The 21,267-nt window shown below is 34.1% G+C and overlaps 1 protein-coding gene across 6 annotated transcripts in view; it reads left to right on the top strand.

Moving 5' to 3' along the window:
* RELCH (RAB11 binding and LisH domain, coiled-coil and HEAT repeat containing) overlaps positions 1-21,267 on the top strand; it is a 106,681-nt gene that overhangs the window by 32,896 nt on the left and 52,518 nt on the right. For all 6 annotated transcript variants that reach the window (XM_059409775.1, XM_059409773.1, XM_059409774.1 and 3 more), the window contains 4 exons: positions 1,917-1,992; positions 3,246-3,341; positions 15,653-15,765; positions 20,440-20,530. In XM_059409775.1, coding sequence (XP_059265758.1) covers positions 1,917-1,992; positions 3,246-3,341; positions 15,653-15,765; positions 20,440-20,530 — 376 coding nt within the window. The remainder of the gene's footprint in view (positions 1-1,916; positions 1,993-3,245; positions 3,342-15,652; positions 15,766-20,439; positions 20,531-21,267) is intronic.

Below are 21,267 nucleotides of genomic sequence, written 5' to 3' on the forward strand. Positions count from 1 at the left end.
GAGCCCAATGTGGGACTCGATCCCAGGACCCCGAGATCATGACCTGAGCCGAAGGCAGCGGCTTAACCCACTGAGCCACCCAGGCGCCCTGGAAATGTATCTTTCAGTTATTTTAATACCTTGCAAAACTGGAAGAGCTTCATTTCTTGTTTTGAGGGCCAGATGTATGAATTTTTACATTTGGCATGAACTTAGCACAAGATACATGTCTCAAAAACATATCACAGAGTAATTGCTAAGTTCAATTACATTAAAGAGGGTTAAAACATAAGTGGGGTATCTTCTATCTTAGCAGAGTACTTAAACCCACAAAATAATTTGTATGTTCTATGTGCTATAAACTCAGCCAGTGATTTTTTTTTTTTTGATTTAATCATTTATTTGAGAGAGGAAAAGAAAGCATGCACGCGAACACAAGTGGGAGGGGCAGAGGAAGAGGAGCGAGAATATGAAGTAGACTCCCTGCTAAGCACAGAGCCAGTACAGGGCTCCCATCTCACAATCCTGAAATCACAACCTGAGCCAAAACCAAGAGTTGACACTGAACCAGCTGAGCCACCCAGGTGCCCCTGTAGCCAGTGATTTTTACCTTTTCTCTGTTCAGTCATTAACAGACTCAATAGAAGGTTTTGATACTGCATAGTTACCAGTGTAAAGAGGGGAATTATTTCTGCTCCTAGTCCTTTTTCTTGTGTCTGCGTCAATTACTAATACTATATCATTAGTCTTCTCTTGATTCATTTACTTAATTTTTATGGGTCTCAGTGATTGAAATCAGATGAGATAATGGTGGTACCTGCCCTTTACGATCAGGTTTTCTAATGGAGGAGATAAAATATAATTTAAAAATTTTTTAGGTTGTAATGTGAAAAAATCATTTTAAGAAAGGAATATTTACTCTGCTCTTTTCTTATATTCTAAGCACAGTTCTAAATTCTTTCCGTATCCTAACTTATTTCATCTTCACAAATATCCCATGGTGCGATTCTGAGCCACAAGTCATGCTTCCTCCTTCTATTAAAAGACAGGTATTTCACCTAGTGTTGGGAGATTGGAAAGTACAAGTGATTTCTTTTAGATTTATAGGTACTCACGATTGATAAGAAGTATTTTTTTTTTAAAACAAATCTTTCCACTGATGAACCACAACTTTTTGTGTACCTACTAAGCCACGTTTTTCTTTAGGTATTAGAAAGGTTACAAAGTTTAAGTACATATGGCCCAGTCTTCAAAATGTATTTTGTAACTTTTAGGGTTAGACCTTTTCTTTGTGGATTGAACACTTACAGCACAACTTAGTTATATTTTTATGAATACTACTACATAGAAACTAGTGTCATTTTGGAGATACGAATGTTTTAAACTCATTTTTTAAACATTAAAAAGTTAATATTTTCAATTACAAAAAAAATACTTTACAATATACTGTGAAGGTTGACTGAGTCTCTGCTTCATTTATCTCTGATTTTTACCTTTTTATATGGGCTTCTAATATTAAGGTTTATCATTATCATTAGAGAGGTCTGCAAAACTAATTTCTGCCAGCACCTTTGTATCCACTGTTTACTTTTCTGGGACCAGAGGGAATGAGGGAGAAAAAGTCCTCATTTCAGATTTTGCAAATACTTTCTGTAATCATTGACCTGTTCTACATTTCAGGTTTGATCTGTTGATATTTATGGCTGTCCGTTCATATAACATCAAACCTTTTAAAAATCAGTTATTGCTAATTTTTTCCCCCTCTGTAATTCTCTAGGGAAGTATCCTTCGAGTCATTGTTGGTTGAAAAATCCAGTTAGCATTTGTGGGGCAGTATTAATGCAGGTTTTGGAGTTATAACACGCAACTTACCTTCTCCTACATGCCGGTGGTAACCGTTTGGTATATGTCCCCTTTTCATTCAATTTTTCTTCTAGGAAATTGTCTCCTGCTTTCCACCAAGCTCTACTCTCTTTTTGTCGAATGTCAGCAGATAGTCGTTTAGGATCAGAGGTAAATTATATCATATATTCTTGGAACTGTCTTAAAATATTTGGTTTTTCTTCTCAGTATCTCATCCAAAAGCAGCTGTGATAAGACTCCATTTCAAATAAACATCTATTTTTTTTTAAATAATGCTCTAAGAAATAATTCCTAAAATTTTAAACTTTTAAGAAAGATAGTTGATTATTTCTGGCCTTTCAGTTAAAGTTTTGTTTAGTATTAAAGTGACCTTTTGTAGTCTATTTTTAATTTGTTATGTCTGACATATGGTAACATGCCTCTTTTGGGTATAGTTTGGAAACCAGTATAAGTGTACATATTGTTTATATTTCAGTTATTTTTAGATCACTCCATTATTTCATTAGGCATGGTTATCTTTTTTTTTTTTTGTAAGATTTTATTTATTTGAGAGAGAGAGAGCACAAGTGCTGTGGAGGGGTAGAGGAAGACCAAGAAGCAGACTCCCCACTGAGCAGGGAGCCCCACATTGCTAGACGATGCTAGACTGAATCCCAGGGCCTGAGATCATAAACTGGGTTGAAGACAGTCGCTTAACTGACTGAGCCACCTAGGTGCCCAGCAGTGGTTATCTTTGATGGCTGAGTTTGTTAGCTCTCAGATTATTGTTCCCTGAGTGCTTTGTAATTGTTGGAGGTTCATCTTGACAGGATATTTTATTATTTTTTTCTATCTTTATACTCTTCCCCTTTTTAGTTGTTGTGTTGTGGTTGATTCCACTCGACCTCTGGTGGGCTTCAGTTTCACAATGTCATTGCTAATAGAAAAGAGCTAGAGGATGGCTTGGTTGCATTTCTGGCAATCCTCACAGCAAGTCGGTTGGCCTCTGGGGCCACCTCTTGTATGCAGCTTCACTCTAGCAACTCTCGCCGAAGGCATAGATCCTAGCTCTATAGGGCATCTTTTCAAGAATAAAAGAAGAACCGCTGAAGCTACATCTGTCCTGTGTTATCTGTAGTTGTTCCCAGAACTACAGCCTAGTAGGGCTCCTTGGATTCCCCCTTGCTTCTTCCTGGTGTTTTCAACCCATTTCGTGCTTACAGAAATGTTTATCCTGTGTGAAACACAGTTCCTGTTCTTGTTGATGGGGATGTCCTTATTATTCCCATGACCATCAGCAGATGGAATTTTGGATGCGTGCTTGGAGCAGAGGTGGCAGGGTCTAAAGCAGGTTCTAAACTTCAAGAACCATCATTCATGGAAGTTCTACACCGTCATCATTTATTAATGCTTTGGTTTTCTAGGTGTCTCGGATTGCAGACAGTGAGAAGAGTGTTATGTTAATGCTGGGGCGCTGCCTGCCACACATTGTTCCTAATGTGCTATTGGCAAAGAGAGAGGTGAGACACACAGAAGTGTTTTCATCCCAGTAATTCCATCATGTTGTCCATTTTCTGTCATTTTGAAGTTTAGTGTTATATTTTTATTTTGTTAAAGTCTATTACTTGCAATCATATTCTTACTTTTGTGCATGCATCTCTGCTCCTAGAAAATGGTTTTACACCTCTGTCAGGTGAGTTCAGTAAAACTGCATGGTATTCATGTTTTTCCAATTGTGCTTAAAGCAGCATTAGCTTCTGCAACACTAACTATTACTGTAGGTCCATTTATGTGCCATGAATACTGTATGTTTTTTACATTACCAGTTAACTAATTTATTTTATCTCTGTTTTTGATATGATATGCTTGATATGTATACAAAAATAGACCCTCTTCATATTGAAAATAACTGGGACTAATAATGTAACTTTTTTCCTAAATGTACTTGTAATGACCTTATAAATGTTAGTTTTATTATATTTGTTTGTCAATAATCACACTTGTCTTACAATGATAGGATAGTTGTAGTATTGACAATAACTTTTGAAAGTACCTTCTTTTTCTTTTCTTGTAGTTAACTCTGTTACTGACAGATGCTTAAAATATCCAAAATACAGTAGCCAGTATCTTTTAGTCCAGATAGCCTCTGTATGAGCCATAGTGTGAGGAGTTATCTTTAGAGTTAAATTTAGCCAAGAAAAGAGCAATAAAAAGTTACCCATAATCTAATTTAAATGACAGTGGATGATTTATTTGTAACCAAGTTTAATAATTTATTTGAACTATTCAATTTATAAACATGACTTCCAGTTAACAAAATATTTTTTGTATAAAATGGGTTAAGAATATTTTAGAATATATCCTATAAGTCTTCTGTTATCCTCTTAATATTTACCTGATTTCAATCATAATTCTTGGGACCTACAGTATGATAGGTACACAAATGCATTGGCAAAACCCATATAAAGCTTATACTTAATTATCCGTTTAGCACAAGAAATTTGTACTGATCCTCAAGAAAACTTATATGTAGAAACTTACATGTAAAACTTATATTAAAAATGCTTATTCCTGTAGGTGTTTTGAATTGAAAAATTTAAAAGACTATTTTCTTACTGGTGGTTTTATTTTACCTAATATATAAAAATAGTTGTGAGATATTCGTTAAGTGTGGAAGATTCCTGTATCTTGAAGGATCAGTGTCCAATTTCAGATTGTTTTGCAGTTCTGCCTGGCAGAATGGTGTTTGAGCTTCTTTTCCTTTTTTAGCTTGTAACATAATCCATGCAATGCATTAATGTTTGCATCCCTTTTACTATGTTTCCTTAATATAGTATTTAAAATAGCACAGAAACCTAATTGTTATGAGATGCAGTTTAAGCCTTATTTTAATTTTCCCTTTTTTATTATAAAAGATTCTACCACTAAAATCTGATTGTACTGCATGAAATATTTATAAATTTGCATCATCAGTAATCAGATATACTATATATATATAAATATATATGTAACCATATATATTTATACATATACACATTTCGTTTGTGGTATGATGTTTAGTTTTATGGCTGGTTTAAGTTTTTTGTATTTTAAAAATATATACTTATAATTCATGAAGGAAGTGATCGTTTATCTTTGTTGATTTAATTATTTGTACATTATTTTATCAGAAAATTTACCATTTATAATATATCAAAGTTGTATTCTCTTGAAATTAAATTGATAAATAATGAAGTTTATCTTGGTTTGGTTTGAAACCAATCCCAGGGCATGAAAGGAAAAAACTTCTATTTCATTTCATGCTTTGATATTAGATTACCTTTATTTAATATTTCACCTTAATTCCTTAAATACATATTTTTAAAAAGGTCTTGTGATTAAAGGATTAATATTTTGATTTTTTCTTATTTCTCAAGTTTTATATAATCTTTTATCAGGATAAGCCTTTTTATTAATATGTAAATACAATTAAAATGCCCTTCAGTAAACTGGTCATAGTAATATCCTAGCTGGTTATATAAATAAAATCATTAGAAACTTGATTTAAGGTTTTGGTTAAGTAACACATTTACATGGTTAACTTCTTTTAAATATAAAAAGATAAACAACAAAAACTCTTCCCTTGTCACTGAGCCACCATTCCACATGCAATAAATGTTATTAGTTTCTAGTATATTCTGTTAAGTCCTTTGCCCATTTTTTAATTAGGTTGTTTGTCTTTGTTTTTGAGTTGTAAGAGTTCTTACAATTCTGAATATTAAGCTCTTATTTTATATATGATTTGCAAATATTTCCTTCCATTTGGTAAGTTGTCTTTTCACATTTTTGATAATGTCCTTTGATGGACATTTGAATGTTTTTCGTTTGTTGCTTGTGTTTTTGGTGTCAAATCTAAGAATCTCTTGCCGAGTTTGGGGCCAAGAAGATTTATCCCCTATGCTTCTTTCTAATAGTTTTATAGCATTAGCCCTTTATTTAGGTCATTGATCCATTTTGTATTTGTATATGGAATGAGGCACGGGTCTATTTTTATTCCTTTCATGTGATTGTGCAATTGTCCCAGCACTAGTTGTTGAAATGTTTCCCCCTTGAATAGTTGTGGCACCTTTGTCAAAAATTAGTTGTCTACAGATGTTTGGATTTATTTCTAGACTGTCAGTCCTGTTCTGTTGGTCTTTATGTTTATCCCTACACCTGTACCAACCACACTATTTTGATTATTGTAGCTTTGTACTAAGTTTTGAAATTGGAAAGTATGAATTCACTGAGTTTTTTTTTTTCTTTTTCAATATTTACCTTTTCAAGGCCCCTTGCAGTTCCTTAGGAATTTAATATTCTACTTTCATTCTGCAGTTAAACATCATTGGAATTTTGAAAGGAATTGCCTTGAATTTTATAGATCACTTTAGGGAGTACTGCCATTCTTTTTTGTTTGTTTGTTTAAGTTCTTATTAATTTATTTGAGAGAGAGAGAGAGTGAGAGAGGAGGGGAGGGACAGAGGGAGAAGCAGACTGCCCGCTGAGCAGGGAGCCTGATGCGAGGCTCACTCCCCGGACTCTGGGATCATGACCTGACTGGGGATGAAGGCAGACACTTAACCAACTGAGCCACCCAGGCACCCAAGGAGTATTGCCATTCATATGGCAGTAATTCTTCTAATTCATGAACATGGGATTCTTTTCATTTATTTATGTCTTTAAATTTTTCCAGCAGTGTTTTGTAGTTTTCATTGTGTAAGTCCTTCACTTCCTTTATTTTGGTTTTTTTAAAGGTTTATTTACTTATTTTAGAGAGAAAGAGGGTGCATGTGTGGGTGTGAGAGGGGCAAAGGGGGAGAATTTTTCATGTAGTCTCCTTGCTAAGCACAAAGCCTAACACTGGGCTCCTTCCCTTGACCCATGAAATCACAGCCTGAGCCCAAAGAGTCTGATGTTTAACCTACTGAGTCACCTAGGCACTCCTTTTGTTACTTTTTTTTTTTCTTCACTTCCTTGTTTTAATTATTCTTAAGTATTTTTATTGTTTTGGATGGTATTATAAATGGAATTTCCCCTTAATTTCCATTCAGATTGTTCATTGCTGGTTTATAGAAACAGAACTGATATTTGTGTGGTAATCTCTTACCTTGCAACTTTGTTGAATTAGTTTATTAGTTCTAGTAGTTCTTTTGTGGATTCTAATGTGATTTTCTTTATCTGGAGTGACATTATCTATAAATCTCCCTTTCCTATTTTGGATAGCTTTTATTACTTTCCCTTGCTTAATTTCTCTGGCTAGGACTTACAGTACAATGTTGAATAGCAGTGTTTTGAGAGAACAGATATTTTTTATCTTTTTCCTGATTTTGTGGGGAAACCTTTCAGTTTTTCACCATTGAGTATGATACTGGGTATGGGTTTTTCATAAATGCCTTTTATCATATTAAGGAAGTTTTCTTCTATTCATAGTTTGCAGTGTTTTTATCATGAATGGATGTTGAATTCTGTCAGATGCTTTTTCTGCATCAATTGAGATGATAGTTATTTTCCCTTTGTTCTATTGATGTAGTATAATATGTTATTGATTTTTCATATATTGAACCAGCCTTGCATTCCTGGGATAAATCCCTCTAGGTCTCAGTGTATAATCCTTCTCATGTATTGTTAGATTGGGTGTTAGTATTTTTTTGCACATTTTTGCATCTAAAAATTTCTGATATATTTGTTCTATAGTTTTAACACTAACTGAAATTGCCTGGCCTAACATGTGGTCTATTCTTGAGAATGTTTCATGTGCACTTGAAAAATAAATCTTTTGCTGTTGTCAGGGTGTTTTATATATGTCTATTAGATTTAATTATTTTATAGTGTTCAGGTCCTCTGCTTCCTTACTGATCTGTTTATTTGCTCATCCATTATTGAAACTAGGGAATTGAAGTCTCCAAATACTATAGCACTGCATTGTATTTTTTCAGAAATATTTTGTGCATGTAAGCAAACTCAAATACAGGATCTTTCTTTCATCACTTACACAAATGGTACTACACTTCTATGTACTATTCTTTACTTTGCTTTTTTTCCATTTAACATTATATTTTTGTATCACTCTATGTCAGTATATAAAGAACTTCCTTGTTCTTAAGCCTGCATAATACCTAGTCTTTTTATAGTCTTTTAAACATGTCTTAAATTAGTGTTTTTCAGACTCTATTGGCCACACTTAGTAAAAGACATTTTATGTGATGTGCCAGTATATAATACATATATATAATTAAAATGAAAGTTTGACAAACCAGTATTGCCTTTACTGATTATGAAAAGTTAAAAAAGAAGACAGTCAATATCAAACATAATTTTATAAATATTTTTAAACAATAATGCCTAAATAAACAATAAAAAAGAAAAGAATGCTCTTCACAATAAATGAAACAAGATGGGATGGAGAGGGAGACAAACCATAAGAGACTTATTCTCACAAAACAAACTGAGGGTTGGGATGGGGGGGGTGGTAGAGAGAGGGTGGTGGGGATATGGACACTGGGGAAAGTATGTGCTATGGTGAGAGCTGTGAAGTGTGTAAACCTGGTGATTCACAGACCTGTACCCCTGGGGCTAATAATACATTATATGTTAATTTAAAATTTTAAAAATTTAATTAAAAAAAAAGAATGCTCTTCATGATCCACTTAATTGATTTTTGACCCATTGTTTTAAAGGGAGTGACATAAAATTTAATTAAAGCTATCTAATAAATTAAACTTTTTACTTTTTATAAAAGTGGAAAGCACAGTGAATATAGATGTTAGTATTATTTGTTTTGTTTTTTAAAAGAAGAGTAACAAACTCATTAAATCTATAGGTCACAATTATTACATTTTTAAAATTTAATGTACCGTAATGTTTCAAATCTAAGATGCCATTAATTATAACAATTATGCCCCTTTAAGAAAGAAGTCCCATGAAATTATAACATTTTCCATTATAATGTATACCCTAATTTCAGAGATAATTAAAAGAGAAAAAAATTTCCTCCTATCTATTGTTAAGTAATGGTAATCTTTTTTAAAAAGTGTTTCAAAAGACCTATTTGCCTGTTGATTTGGGGAGGAAATAAAAAATCATGAACAAATTTTCTATTTGTGGCTTATGTAGTAGTTCATCTTAATGGGTGCATTGAAGAACTTGAATCTTTCAAACCAAATTACAGAATAAATGTATGTATATAGGCTAAAGAAGTTGATTTTTCAGTCTCTGCTTTAAATGCATTTGAAGGGAAAATTCTGTAATTTAAAAATAAGATTTCATAACAGATTACTTCTAAAAAGCATTTTTAAATAATACATCTAAATTTAATTTTTATTTTCATTCTATGCTAAGGAAAGCTGACTCGGAAAAGCAAAGGAGAAGTCTGGGCCTGGAATGGGGATGAGCAAGTGGAAATGGGGAATGAGTCCAAGCTTTCTTTTTGAGATGTTGAAATTGTTCCAAAATTAGATTGGTGGTAGTTGCACAACTCTGCATATACTAAAAACCATTGAATGTACACTTGAATTTTTATGATATATAAAATATGTCTCATTAAGCTAGAAAAAAAGGGGCAACGGAGAGAACCAATTCCCTAAAAAAAATTCTCTATTTATTTTTGAGAGAGTGGGAGCACCACATGAGCAGGGGAAGAAAGAGAGGGAGATAATCTCAGCAGACTGCACCCTGAGCACAGAGCTTGTGGAGGGGCATCCTGTGACCTCGAGACCACGACCCAGCTGAAACCAAGAATCTGACCCTTACATGACTCAGCCACCCTGGTGCCCCTTACTAAAAGTTTTAAATGTAGTATTGTCTCTAAATTCTGCCTGTCTTCTCTGAGAAACCGAACTTCACTCATTCATGTTTGCTCCATGATGCATTTTTTAACTTAGGAGTGATAATAGCCCAGGTAATTATAACTATATGAGACTGGTAGGAAAAGGTTTGACTTCTACCCTTCTAAGTTCTTTAGCTAGTCTAATAATGAAATTAACGTAGGACAGATTCGTAGGAGAAAAATACATTCAATTACGTATGTATATAGGACAAGCTGGCCAATTAGGCTTACTTGCAGTCTTGGGCTGATGGTGTAAGAACGGGGAGGAGAGGGATTCACAGGACAGTAAGAAGAGCAGATGTTTGGTAGTTGGGTGTTTGTCTTTCGTATAGATAAGTCATTCAGATAAAATACCTATTTCTTGGAAGTAGCTCTCTTTTGGCCCCTATCTAAATTCTTTTTGGTAGTTTAAAGAAGAGGTGAAAGTTTTTCTTGGGTCTGGTGGATCTTGATTGCCTTCAGCTCAAAATAGTTTACATGCCAAAATGGGATATTTTGGGAAGACTTGTTCTGAACCCCTTCAAGAGTTATACAAAAGAATAGTAGATAAGTAAAGTAAAATAGGTAGTATGGTGAAGTAGATAGGATTTGTTCATCTCCTTTACCTGTTTAATGTGTGTTTTTATGTGTATGTTAATGTTGGAAGTAAATCACATGCTCTTTAGCAGTATCACTTTTTTTTTTTTTTTTTTAAGATTTATTTTGGAGAGGTGTGGGGAGGAGTAGACTCACTGCTGAATGTGCAGGGAGCCCAGTGCGGGCTTGATTTCATGACCTGAGCTGAAGGCAGATGCTTAACCAATTGAGCCCAGGTGCCCCAGCAGTATCAGGGGTTTAAAAAGTCATTCACGTATTTTAATTAGGCTTCCTGAAGGTTGAACCTTAGGAGTAATTCTAAGATAGATAATAATAAGCCTTAGATAATAATTTTGAGAATAGATACTTTAGGGACCCTTGAAGTCTAGAACTTTTCCAGAGGTGAGTAATCTTTTTATTTCTTATGTGAATCTTTGTAATGTCCTTCCTTTCTCTTCCTTCTCTCCTTCCTTCCTTTCTTTATTTCTTTATTTCCTTATTTCTTTATTTCTTTTAATTTTTTTAAGTAAGCTCTGTGCCCATCATGGGGCTTGAAATCAGAACCCAGAGATCAGGAGTCTCATGCTCTACCAACTGAGCCAGCCAGGCACCCCTCTTTCTTTTTTAAATGTATTACTGACAAGTTTCAACTGAAAATCTAAATCGGAGGGTGTACCCTTATTATAACTTGAATTTAAATTGTAATTTGGTATTGCTTAACATGTAGGCAAAAGACAAAATGGAAAATTTAAGGTAACAGCTAACTAAAATTTTTAAATGAAGCTTTACTTATAGGAAATAATTTAATGGAAAAATGAGGGCAAGCAGTGAACTCTTTTACTGGACTAATAGGTTAACCTTTCTAGAACGGTAAAATTTTTCTTGTTGACCTGAAGCACTCAAACATTTCCTCCTTGGCATCTCATCTAAATGGAATGCTTCCATTTCTGTTTTAGAGTTCTTACAGATCTTGAAGCCCTTGTCTAATCAACATTTCCAGGCCTTTGTTTAAAGTTAAAATTTGCCTTCATTTCCCCCACCCAACATCTAATCCCTCAGGTTGTTTTAGATCCTTTTTAGGTGCTTGATCTCCCCGCCTCCCACTCTTTGTTGTCTGAACACACCAATCTTCGTAAGACTAAGAAAGTTAAGTAAAAATACTCATAAAATCAAATGTACAATTCTCTAAAGACGTTTCCTACCTCTAAAGTTATCTTTGTTAAGATAACTTTGTTATCTTTGTTATCATTAGAAGTCATTTTGTTTTAGTTGTAAAACCGAACTATTTAATGCCCTACAAAATCCCTTTGGCAACCTAAGATTGGAGAGGTGGGCGATCCTTCATGTAGAGAGAAGTAGCTTTGTTATTAAAACTGTGAAAGTCATTTACTTGAGTAAAATGTAAATAACTAAGCCTTTTAGATTAATGAATTCTAAAGGCCTTATAAATATCTTTTTCAAAATGACAATAAAGTAATGGAATATGTACTACAGTAGGAGTACTGTATTGATTTCCTCCCTAGTAATTAGTAGGACATCTGTTTTAGATTTCCTCCCTAGTAATTAGTAGGAGATCTGTTTTATATTAAGTGTGTACTTCAGTACACACTTATTGAGTACTACCAGTTGCTAAAGCATGTTTTAAATAAAATATTTAAGATTTCTGTTGCCTTGAGGTATGGACTCAGTAACTTTTTGTGTGTGGTTGGGGGGGGCCACTACCTTTTGAATATAATGTTACCAAAGCAATAGTATTTTCTTACCATGGTTATTACTATTTTTTTTAAATCAACGTGCAGTATTAAATCTGATTTGCTTAAGGATCTTTTCATGTGAAAAATTCCTTTTTTTTTTTTTTTTAAGATTATTTATATATTTGAGAGCAAGAGAGTGAAAGAGAGCACAAGCAGGGCTAGAGAAGAAGGAGAAGCAGGATCCCCACTGAACAGGGAGCCCTGCACTGGGGGCCCCAGCATCATGACCTGATGTTTAACCAACGGAGCCACCTGTGCATCCCATGTGAAACATTCTTGAGCTTTAGATAAGATGTCTGGCATTGCTCTCCTATTCTCAATACATTTTTTGTATATAATCATTTCAAGTCATTTTTAAACCACTACTACCCTGGGGGAAAAAAAAGCTACCACCTTGCCTCCTGAAGGAAATTTTAGCTACCACATTTTAAATGTTTCATTCAAGAATTATAAGGAAAGTTTTTAAAACACTAGACCTCTTTGTTGGAGACATGATACCAAAGAGAGAATATTGGTTCATATCTATATATTTATGAATAGTGTAAAAATGGTGAATACAGACTTAATAGATTGTGATGTGGATATATTAATACTTCAGAGGCTTGAAAGAGATGAAATCACAGTAAATAAATGTGAATATACAACAGCAGACACATATGTACAGAATTCTTTATTTCAAGGGTGGTACTAATAGAACTTTTGAATAAATGAGTGAATTTGTACAAATAGAACTTGTGAATAACTTAGCAATTAAAATCCTTGATGATCTGTGAGAAACAGACTACTCTTTCCACTTTTTTCTGCCATCACTTACTGGGCCTCTTCTCAGCTCTGTATTTCTTTAAGAGGAAGAGACTGACCTACTTTATACACTGAGTTACAGCTGTTTGAGCCATTAATGTGTCAAGATGTGCTCAGTTCTCCTGGGCGTGGAATATCCAAAAATGATTGGCAATGACTTCCCATATGTTGTTAACTTTGCCAGCAAGAAATAAAAGCAAATGGCAATATAACTTATTACTGTGATTCAGAAAAGTGAAAAGTATTTTCCTTCAAAGTCCTAAATTCATAAGCATACAAGAAGGTAAATTCATAAAGGTTCAAGAAGTGACAGGTTTTCCTCCCATGTGTCAGTTCGAATTGGTTGGGAATAGCTGCTGTGTTGAGAAGTGCTTTGGTAAGTGCTAAGGCTTTGTGAGCCCAACTTTGATCTCACAGGGAAAAATTACTAATTCTGCATGAGCAATAAAGAAGGAAATTGCAGATTGTATATGAAATATTTCCCATTTCTGTCCTGATCTTAATTCTTCTTATGTTTTACTTAGAGAAACTAAAAATCAGAGAAGTTTGTGATTTTTCGTTAGGTTTTCAGTTTTGGCACATCTATGGCCATATTTCAGTTAAAAGATTCTTTATATTAATGTAGAATATAACCTTCCTCTTTGATTAAGGATCTGAAAATGAAAGGCACAAAGAATAAATAGTAACAATTATTTTGCTATGCTTGTTTTCAGATAAAAAAGCTAAATAATTGTACTTTATGTTTTCAACAGTGTATATGTATGCATTTGCAATTATAGCAAATATCTACATTACAAAACTTAAAAGAGAAATACAGTAAGAGGAGAATGGAAGAGTGTGTATGTAGAGACAGTGGAAACAGGAAGAAGGTTGAGGAGAAGCAAGAAAACTCAGGAAAGAAGGATCTGACATGAGGGGAAAATATAAATAAAATATTTAGAGTCTTTCTTGATTTTCATGCATTAATATTTTTTCTCCTTTTGTTAGTGCCTTCTAGAATAACTGCTTTTTCATCTTTAAGGTTCTTTTCTCAATGGGATATGCTGATGCAATGTCTCAGTTCTCTCATGAGTATCGTTGGCTCTTAGTAGTCCAAATGGAATCCTCTAAGGATTAGGATAGTCCTTGTTATTAATAATCTCCTACTCTAGTATTTTACTTAATAATATAAGATCTTAACTTTTTTTTTACTTTACTTTTTACTTACATTACTTAACAATATAAGATTTATACTTTGTCTTCCATTCCCAGTACAAAATTTTTTTCCCTTATTACTTTTTATTAGTTTTGCTTTTCATTTGCTCACTAATGTAAAAACTACAGAGGGCCCAGATACAAAGATGACAGAATAAATGTTTTAAATTTGTTCTTACTTCTCAGCTCATACCAGATCAGCTCATATCAGATTTATTCTTAGCTCTTATGTATGTCTTTGTACCTTCAATTAAAGATTTGTACCAGGTAATTATAATTTTGAAATAATACATAAAGACTTGAGAAATAATGGGAAGGGACTTGTAGTCATTCCTCTAAGTTGTAGTTTCAACTCTGCTAAAAATTTTATCATCCTTTTCTAAGGGAGCATCTTCAGAATGGGAAAATACTTCTACAGTCTAGCCTTTTCTACGGGATATTGTTCCTTATTACATAGTGATCAGTTCCTTTTATATATATATATTTTTAAGATTCTATTTATTTATTTGAGAGAGAGCACAAGTAGAGTGGAGGGGTAGAGGGAGAGGAAGAAGTCAACTCCCCGCCATGCAGAGAGCCTTATGCTAGGCTCCATTCCAGGATCCTGGGATCATGACCTGAGCCAAAGGCAGACACTTAACCCACTGCGTTACCTAGGTGCCCCCATCAGTTTTTGTTTTAAATCTACTAGCACTTTTTGGTGGGTAGGAAGATAGATGGGAAAAAGAAATGGTGGGAGTAATCATTCTGTTCTTATTACATCACACTGATTTCCTTAGATTAACTATAGAATATTATTTTTACAACTTAGAAAAAGTTTTCCTCCAAAAATATTTGACACTTTTGGACCTTTATTCTCATTAGATTTGAAAATCTTTTCCAAAATGAAAAACATTAATATCTTTTGAATATATTTTAGAATTTTGTCTTAGTTTATTTAAAATGTGGAACAACTTTGATTTACATATTTCTTCTGGAGAGAGAAGTGAACTTTTATTATTACTTTCCTACAAAATACTGAATTTACCTCTGCATGTTGAATGTGCAACAAATAAGATATTACTAAAATTTCCATTTGAACATAAAATATTTCTCCTAATACTTCTACAGCAGTGCTGAGAGCGTTTGGCATCCGTGAAAATGGTTTTCTTTTTAATTAGCCATGTGGTTATGTGGGAAGGGTACAAAATTTTTAATTATAGGTAGTCTTAATTAAGACATAATATTGTATTTATGGAAGTGGGATGAGTTGTCTTCATTTTCTGTTAGCTTTTTAAATTTTAAAATATAGTTAACTTCTGCAAGTTTTTTTTAAAACACTTTCAAAATTAAAATTACTGTATCAGCTTAAAGTAAGATAGAATGTTACTTAGTGCAAAAGCTAGTAGACCATTAGAAAGGACTGGATGAGGAAGTAAGGTTCGTAGAATCTTTAGTAACTTGATTACGTTGTGATTCTTTACTTTCTTTACAACCAACACATAAATACATGTTTCAGTGTTTTCTCTTGAATTACTTATTTTACAAAATTAGAATTTGCTCTTTTGTATGTTGAGGTTTATTTCATTTTAAATGTCCATTTAAAAATACTCTGGGGTTTGGAAAAATGAATATTTTGCAATGCATTTTTACTTTGCATTTTTCCACCTTCATATTTCTTCAGGAGTTGATCCCCCTCATATTGTGCACGGCATGCCTGCATCCTGAGCCTAAAGAAAGAGACCAGCTTCTCCACATACTTTTCAATTTGATCAAGAGGCCAGATGATGAGCAAAGGTATGTAGGACTACTTCTTTGGGAAACACATATAGTGTTGATTCATTAATTTTACTCATTTGGCATCATGATTGCATTTTAATCTAAGTGCCTTCTTTCTGTCCCAGTATTTATTTTAATAAGCAGAGGAAACATTGGCCCCATTCACAGAGTTCTGCAGTGTTTCCTTTTTTTTTTTTAGTGTTTCCATTCTTACTATTCCAGTTACTCATGTTGAATTTGTACACTTTTATATTAGCTACCTTTAGACTTCTGATTCAGATATCTTTTCGCCTTTGTCCTTCACTTTTGATTTTAAAGAATTGCTTAATATTCCTTTTCCCACAGATGAACTGGATATGTCATGACTTCTCAACAGAAGTTAAATATTTAACATATGAATTTCTGCATCACTGGGCTATTTTTAAACCAGTTAACTGTGTGGCTACAGGAATACAGTATTTTGTTTTGCTAGTTGTGACTCAAATCTCAACTATTGATACCTGAGTGAAGAAATGAGTTCTATCTGAGAGTAGTGAAGGGACACACATCAGGGTGACTTTCCAGACGAATTGGTAATAGGTTTTGGTCAAGCAACAGTGATGTTTACCACAGAGAGTAAAACCTTTAAATAAAAGTGAAACTTTTAAGTGAAGCTATGCAAATGTGAACATGAGCAAAACATCCTTGTGGGTCAGTAGGTTAAATAAGCAATGGATGGGTGAAATTGGGCAGTTGAAATGTTTTTCTGTTACAATTTTCTATTTTAATGAATACTTTTGCAAAACAGTACCTAATGATTAGGTAACTTTATATATTCAGTACTCATTTCACTGAATGTCAACATTTTTACCTCATCTGAAAATGTTGGAAAATCTTAAGAGTGAACCGTAGAACAAGTAAAGCTCAAAATTTTAAATACAAATGATCTCTCAACTCTGAGAATAAAAACAGTCATACAGACTTTAAAACCTTATGAGTATATATCTCTTTCCCCTTCTTACCAAAATATACCTGGGCGAGCAGAGAAACACGTCCTTTCAGGATCCAGTCAAGATGAATCTGCACCAGCACCTCACAACACCTCTGGTCGAATAGAAAGAAAGCAAATTAAATCCCCATTCATTGCAAACTGAAAATTTTGCAGAACAATTTGATGGTGCTGTTTAGGAAAATTAATATTCTATTTTCGCATTGAAAACTACTATTCCCAGACTACTAACTCTAGGAAACAAACTGAGGGTTGCTGGTTGGCCAGAGTGGAGGGATGGTGTTTAACTGGGTGATGGGCATTAAGGGCATGTGATTTAATGAGCACTGGGTTTAATACGCAACTGATGAATAACTAAAGTACATCTGAAACTAATGATAATGCTATATGTTAATTAATTGAATTTAAGTAAAGTCAGGTAAAAATACTATTCCCTGTCTTCATGACTTAATTAATAACTAAATACCATTGATTACATTATTTTTAAATTTACAAGGCAAAAGCCTCGAGATCTCTAGCCTGTTTTCATAGACTCACATGTGAAGCTAATAGCTGCCACCTGGTGGCCAAAAGTACCCGTTAGCCTTACTTCAGGTATGGACTTTTTATTCTCTTTAGATTTGAAGATCTATTCCAACATGAAAAACATTAATATCTTTTGAATATGTTTTAGAATTTTGTCTTCGCTTATTTAAAATGTGAAACAGCTTTGGTTTGCATGTTTCTTTGAAAGAGAGAAATAAACTTTTGTTATTACTTTCCTACAAAATAATGAATTTACCTGATATGACAGGAATTCTGCACTCATGTTCACATTTAAATTTTTCACCTTTCCAGATACATAAGTACTTATTAAAATATACCTATCAGTTGACTCACTGTGTATATAATTAACAAAGTGTAATATATTTATTAATATATTTATTAATAATAATAAAATAAATAAATAAAAATAATAGATAAAAATAATAAATAAATAATATTTATTAATATATTTATAAATATATTAAATATTAATATATTTATAATTAATTGTTACTTTTCATTACTTAATAAACCTCAGGCTTCTTCGATTATATCCTAAGAAAAACTTAATATTATGCTTAGTATTGGTGCTTTTTGCCTGTTCTTTGCTAACAACTGTAACTGACACCATATTTCTACCTGCATCAAATAATAGTTAAATGGTCCCTGTCCTGTGATTTTTCTACAAGTGGGAACGTTAATTTTTTTTTAAAGATTTATTTGTTTATTTTAGAGAGAAGGAGAATGTGTGTGAGTGGGGGGCAGAGGAGGGAGAGGGAGAGAGAATCTCAAGCAGGCTCCCTCCTGAGTATGGAGCTCCACACGGGTGGAGATCATGACCTGAGCGGAAGTCAACAGTTGGATGCTTAACTGAGCCACCCAGGTGCCCCAAATGAACATTAATTTTTACCATAACAGAAGCCTGTTTCCAGTGCCGTTAATAATCTGTTAATAGGCCATCGGACCTCTTCTGTTTTCAACCTGATTTTCAAAATTGTCATACTTTTTAAAATTAACTCTTGTTGGCTAAGAAGTTTGCCTTGAGGGGCCTAGCATTTTTTCAACAAGTATATACATCTTTAGTATGTAGACGGTGGCTCATGATTAAAGTTATTTCACATGAAGTTTTCATACAAGTGTATACTTCGTGCAAATGTTGAAATGCCTACATTTTACCTAAATTCATTTATTACACAAGTCCAGCATTTGTGGAACCAATGTATATGCTTTTTCACGATTTTAAGATACTAATGGGGGAAAAACAATGTTCAGATATTGGGCAATTTCCACTGGGGGACAGGCAGCTAAAATTCTGTCTGTATATCTTAGAATTTCTTTTCCCATTTTTTTTTTAAAGATTTTTATTTATTTGATACAGAGAGAGAGAGATCACAAGTAGGCAGAGAGGCAGGCAGAAAGAGAGAGAAGGGAGGAAGCAGGCTCCCTGCAGAGCAGAGAGCCTTACGTGGGGCTCGATCCCAGAACCCTGGGATCATGACCTGAGCCGAAGGCAGAGGCTTTAACCCACTGAGCCACCCAGGCGCCCTTTCTTTTTTTTTTTTTTATTTATTCATTTGACAGAGAGAGAGAGATCATAAGTAGACAGAGAGGCAGGCAGAGAGAAAGGGGGAAGCAGGCTCCCTGCTGAGCAGAGAGCCCAGTGCAGGGCTGAGATTATGATCGAGCTGAATGAAGGTAGAGGCTTAATCCACTGAGCCACCCAGGCGCCCCGCCTATTTTCTTTTATTCACTTTGCCTCTCCAAAGTAGAAGAAAATAGAAAAGCAAAGGGAATGTTGAGAAATAGGCATAGAAGATAATAATATACATATAAAGGGGAATCGGATAGATAAAAATACCAGATAAAAATGAGAATAAGGGGCAGTGTACAATGAAGATACACCGGCTCAGTATTTTCCTCATTGTTGTCCAGGTACTCTTATTCTTCTAACCTGAAAGAAAATTTAAGGTCACTTTGCAGTTAAAGTTAAGTTGACTTATTTTGAGAAGTAGCAGTGGGCAGTGCTTGGGCTTAAAATGCTGTTTCTGTAATTAATATGAATTAAACATTCTAATTTGTTTTTCTTAGAAGCTGCCTACTTTAAAACATGTATTGAAAACATACTTTTTCCCCCATGAGGTTTTACTGTTCTGAACTAGGTAAAAGAGGAAAAGTTTATAATTCAGCATTTTAAAGTCATTTAAAATGAGCTTCATTCTGAAGAGTGAAAAATCATATTTAAAGCTTTATACTTTCTTAAGTTTCAAATCTGTCAATTCAAGTGAAGTTACTATATTATTTATATACTGATTCTGTAACAAATTATCCCAAAAGAAAGTGGTTTGAAATAACATTTATTTTTATATTGCAGTTTATGTGAGTCACTTAATTTGGGTCCTCTGCTTGGGTCTCTAAATAAAGCTGTACTCAAGTGTTGGGTGAGGCTGTCGTCCTGTCAAGGCTCAAGGATTTGCTTCTGAGCTTACTCAAATAGTTGAATCACAGACAGGATTCAGTTTCTCTTGTGTTTGTGAAGAGGCCCTCAGTTTCTTAGCGGCTTTCAGCCAGAGTTTCCTAAGTTCCTTGCTGCGGGGCCTCACATACTTCATCAAAGCATGCCAGCTGAGAAGGCAGTAGAGAGGCTCCCAAAGATGGACATCACAGACTTCTATAACCCAATCTCAGAAGTGACATCCCATCACTTTGGCCATTATTCTGTTCATTGAAAGCAAATCATTAAGTCCAGTCTATACTCAAGGATATGGAATGACCTAAGAGCATGAATATCAGGAGGTAGACAACATTGAGAGCCACGTCAGAAGCTGCCTACCCCATTTATCTTGTGTATAAAATTCCAATTTAAGAAATACCGTTTTTAGATTATAATTATAGAAACATTGGGGAAATAATGACTGGCTGTTTTAGTGTCTAGAAGCTGAAATTCAGTAGAAGCTAAAGCTTTAGACATAGTATCCCAGAATGCATGTATGGGAAGTTAATTTAGGAGGTATGAGATTAAGCGTCATACCAACAGAGAATTCTTTCAGTGTCTCACAAATGGTGCTGTCACTAAAAATGTTGTATATTATATGAATTACAGAGCTGGCTCTTTTTAACCCTTGGCAAGTTGTGCCTTCTCATGCAATACAAGTTGTTTATTAATTTCTGTTCTTTTTCAGGCAGATGATCCTGACGGGTTGTGTGGCGTTTGCACGTCATGTTGGACCGACACGCGTAGAGGCTGAACTTTTACCACAGTGTTGGGAACAGGTAAATAACTGTATTGGGTTTTCCCCTCACTATTATATTCTAACCTGTTATAAGTGCTCTTATTTTCTCTTTTAAATGCCAGTAGGAAATAATGTGGAATCTAAATTATGCTCCTATATCTGTAGGCCAGCACAGTAATTTCATAGCACTTAAGAATGCTCTGGGATGCTTTGCTTTCTTCAGTCTTCCAGCAAATAGTTAAGAGACACTGGTTACATTGCCATGTAGTGCTGCAGTCGTTACATACAGTAATGAACAAAATACATACAGTGCTGAACAAAAGACAAAGATCTTTTAGTGGGGAGATAAGAGTAAAGAAATAAGTGGTATGTCATAAATTACGAACAAAAATAAAGCAGAATAAGGATTAGAGAATGATGGAGAATGCCCTTTTAGAAAGGGTGGTTAGAGCAGGAATCTGAGAAAGGAATGATTAGGTAAGGATCTGAATGAAGTGAGTTAGTATAAATATAAAAGCTCTGAGGTGAGTTCAAGGGAGAGCGAGGCCAATGCGTGTTTTCGTGTGTGTGGAGGGGGCGGGAGAAATAACATACATATTATACATTTGTATATATTGCAAATATATACAGAGTATAAAGTATAAACCGTTGATGTGGGAGGTTTTTGTATTTATAATCCAGCTCACCCATTTACTCACAATACTTTTGGTTTTATATTGAATTTTAATATTCCAGTCCTGTGGAGAACTCACAGGCATTGACTTTCTAGACTTGGTG

This window comes from Mustela nigripes, chromosome 8 (assembly GCF_022355385.1).
Source record: "Mustela nigripes isolate SB6536 chromosome 8, MUSNIG.SB6536, whole genome shotgun sequence".
In the NCBI taxonomy this organism is placed as follows: Eukaryota; Metazoa; Chordata; class Mammalia; order Carnivora; family Mustelidae; genus Mustela; species Mustela nigripes.